Raw genomic sequence first — 3,814 nt, 5'->3', positions numbered from 1 at the left:
AAATTTTTTTTTTCTGCGACTAATACAATTTTGGTAATATGCATATAAACAGCCTTTTAATTAGCAGAGTAGAATAATCATGGCTGATAGTAAGACATGCAAACATAAAAGAAAACCAAACTGGACGCGAGAACAGCTATAGGCCTATATTAAGGGTACCTATAATCAAAAATTTGGAGTTGGGATAACCTCCAAACCAAAGCCGTTACCTTTTTAAAAGCTCATTATCGTCAAATGTTTCTAAAATGTTTATATTCCGAGGTAGATTGCTGGCAACAGCCATTTTAGGATAGTTCAGATTTGGTCTTAGTGACTTAGCAGTCCTCTTCACTACTCCTAACGTTTCACAGATTTAGGAGCTAGTTTTAGCGCTAAAACGGTTTGTGAAATACTCTTAGAAGATTTAGGAGCTAGTTTTAGCGCTAAAACGGTTTGTGAAATACTCTTAGAACAAAGATTTAGGAGTCCTAAATTTAGGACTGACACGCCCATTATTTTTAAGATTTTCTCCTAAATCAGCAAGTTATGTGCTACTTTTAGCCTGAAGATGTTTTGTGAATACGGGCCCTGATTTACTCCGAACCGTTTACGTTTGCGTATGACACAACAGACTGATTATGTGATACTCCACACGGTGTGCATTTGACCGTTTAAGCAATAAGCTGTGAAAGAGAGCTTCCCCCCACCCACTAAAGTAAAACATTATATTGCGTCCCTCACAGAGTCCAAAGAAATTATGCTTGATCACAGTGTCTCTTGTGACGTATGAGTGTGACGATTAAACTGAAACTGAAAGAGCGTGTTGATCATGAGACAGTGCACAGGACCGGTTTAACAGATGTGGTTTCTTGAGAGGTTTCATATTCTGATTTAGCTGATGATTTTAAATCTGCATACTGTCATCAAACCACACAAAGTCACAGCCATGCAGACATGTGATGCATGAAGGCTTGCATGCAGGTGTGAATGAGTCGGTTTGGTTAATTAACATCAAACTGTTCAGTGATTTAAAAAAAACATTTGAATATTAGTGGAAATTAAATGACACTGAAGAATCTTTACTGTAGAAAATCCCAGTTCACATACTCACCTGTAATGTTTGCATGCCAAATGAAAATTAGCTTTAGTTTATCGTCTAATAATGAGGGTCCTGGAGGAATCGCTTATCCTAATTCAAAATGATTCTTACTGTTCAAAACCGATAATAAACAAAAAAATAAAATACAAAAGATTCTGGCCAAGAAATCTGGTTCCATTTATTTCTTTTCAGTTTGAAGTACATTAAATAATTTCATATTTCAATAAACAAGAACAAACCATGCTAAACGATGCAGCAAAGTCAGCCTCATTTGGCACTAAAATATCGGCCCATACAGTTTGTCACAGAAAAAAAGGCTTGAAGTGCTTAAAGTAACAAAGCTGAACTACTGCGCTCCTCTGACATGAACCAGCGCACACAAAGACAAGTCTATTTCTACATTTGCTCTGATGTGTTTGGCCTCAGAAAGAGTGGCTGTGAACTTCAAATGGAGTATACAGGCGTTTCTGGACCTCGAGTGTGTGAACAAATTCATGAATGAAGCCGACAACACACACACACACACACACCACTGACAGGCAAACATCACTGGATAAATGGATAAAACACAATCAACCACAGTTCTGGCTTGTTATGCGTCTTCATGCGTTTCAGCGATGGGTTATGGGTTCATTCAGAGTTAGCATCCCGTGTCCCACCTCCACAGTCGACCCGGTCCACCAGCGCCGTCTCACAGCTCCTCCTCAGGGTTTCTTCCAGCTGTTGGCGCAGCACCTGAAGCGAGTCCAGTTCTGTGTGCAGCGCGCTAGTCTTCTCAGCACTGCTAACGACACGGACGGGTCAGAACAGAACCACTCATTCTGTGTGAAGCCACAGCTTTCAATGCACTTCAGCTCTTAAAGGAAGGGTTCAGACACTTACTCGCCCTCGTGTCGTCGTATAGGTGACCTACCTTCCTCTGTGTGGAGCACAAAAACATGTTTTTAATCAAAAGTAACTGCTTCCAGCGTGACTCGTGACGCAGCAGGTGTGAGATTTGAAAGCTTCAGCAGAGACGGATGTTTTCAGTCTGTTCCTCACACAAAGCATTCCATAAGTTCAGAAGACTTCGAATACAGTGCATCATATGGATCACTATTATGATGTTTTTGCTATTTGGCACCGTTTTTGTCATTTTGAGTGAGACAGACCTCTGTTCTTGGGTGGGTTTACATGCACTTTAAAACTTCCGTTTCAACCGGACATCATATTTAATCCTTCAACTATTTAATTATACATCGGGTCACTTAAGACTGCAGCACGAATACATAAATCTGCAGTAGCTCTTTTGAGATCCACAGAAGAAACGAAGTCGTACAGATCTGGAGCGGCACGACGGCGAGTAAATGACAGAATTTTCCTGAACTCCTCCTTTAACTCATGTGTTCCTAAATGAAGATGGCACAAATTCAACAGCATATTCACCCATACACAGATGGACATCATGAGTGACGGACTTTAACACAGTGTGTGTGAGAATGAGCTGAGCTTGAGTTCTGACCTTCTCTCCTGAGACTGGATGCGTCTGAGCTTCTGATAAACCTTCTTCTCTGCTCTCAGAGCTTCATTCAGCGCCTGCTGCTCCGACACGAGCTGCTGCAGGACACACTGACACGCACACGCACGCACGCACACACACAAGGACAGAAAAACATTTAGTTCAGAGTTTCTCAAACTTTTTGACTCCTAATACCCCTATTGTCTGCGATATTTCAAAGCCCCAGGACTTTGCAAGCTGATTGTGATTTAGTGAATAAGGACTAAAAACATTTTACTGTTTTAGAGTTGAGAATAACTAGAAAAATGTATATTCATAAAATGTATAAAAATATCCATGGAGTCATTATCCTGATGCCGGGTTCACACCGCATGACTTTAGCTCCGATTTTCACTCTCTGATAGTTTTATGGATATCGCTGACAAACGCCTGAAATCAGAGTCAAATCGGTGCTCGTTCACAATCGTGTGTGTGTGTTATTTAGGGTGTGTGTTATCAAAGCCGCGATCTGAGAGAAGCACCGATGTGTCGCCGATGCGTGAGATATTTGTCATGCTAAATATCTGGACCTGTCAGCAACTCAGTCCTGCAGTGTGACATGACATCAGTGACGACCTGCAGCCAATCAGAGAGCAAATACAGGGCAAGGGCAAGTTCAGGGGGAGGAGTCATAGAACATCAGCAAGCAACCATTCTCTCCTTCCAATGCTTGTTTTTTTCACTGCAAAGCAGTATACAGACAACTTGGACTGCAAGCTTTTTGCGGGCTACCATTTTTGACAGGAATAAATCCTCTCTCGCCTGATCTTATGTTATTTTCCTTATCAGTTCTCACATGTGTTTGGTTGTGAAACATAGTTTGTAAATGAGGCAGAGTGGTCGGCGATGCTTCTATTGAAAAGTTGTGTAGTGTGTGACTCCACCAATCCATCCTGCAGTTACAACATGGTTAGATAAGTGCAATTTTGCATGATTTGAAATCTGCATGATTAGATGTGTGTGTGTGTGTGTGAGAGAGAGAGAGAGTGTGTGTGTGAGAGAGAGAGAGAGTGTGTGTGTGTGTGAGTGAGAGAGAGTGTGTGTGTGTGTGAGTGAGAGAGAGTGTGTGTGTGTGTGAGTGAGAGAGAGTGTGTGTGTGTGTGAGTGAGAGAGAGTGTGTGTGTGTGTGAGTGAGAGAGAGTGTGTGTGTGTGTGAGTGAGAGAGAGTGTGTGTGTGTGTGAGTGAGAGAGAGTGTGTG

General features: G+C 41.8%; 1 protein-coding gene across 7 annotated transcripts in view; it reads right to left on the bottom strand.

Moving 5' to 3' along the window:
• LOC107729623 (myomegalin) overlaps window positions 1-3,814 on the bottom strand; it is a 60,741-nt gene that overhangs the window by 26,330 nt on the left and 30,597 nt on the right. For 6 of the 7 annotated variants that reach the window (XM_016540262.1, XM_016540255.1, XM_016540258.1 and 3 more), the window contains 2 exons: window positions 2,580-2,686; window positions 1,738-1,859 (listed from right to left, as the gene is read on the bottom strand). In XM_016540262.1, coding sequence (XP_016395748.1) covers window positions 1,738-1,859; window positions 2,580-2,686 — 229 coding nt within the window. The remainder of the gene's footprint in view (window positions 1-1,737; window positions 1,860-2,579; window positions 2,687-3,814) is intronic. The other variant, XM_016540256.1, reaches the window with a different exon arrangement.

This window comes from Sinocyclocheilus rhinocerous, unplaced genomic scaffold, assembly GCF_001515625.1.
Source record: "Sinocyclocheilus rhinocerous isolate Xijiao unplaced genomic scaffold, SAMN03320098_v1.1 scaffold488, whole genome shotgun sequence".
Classification (NCBI taxonomy): domain Eukaryota; kingdom Metazoa; phylum Chordata; class Actinopteri; order Cypriniformes; family Cyprinidae; genus Sinocyclocheilus; species Sinocyclocheilus rhinocerous.
Note: the sequence above shows the minus strand (reverse complement) of the source record. Positions and strands in the feature narration are given on the sequence as shown.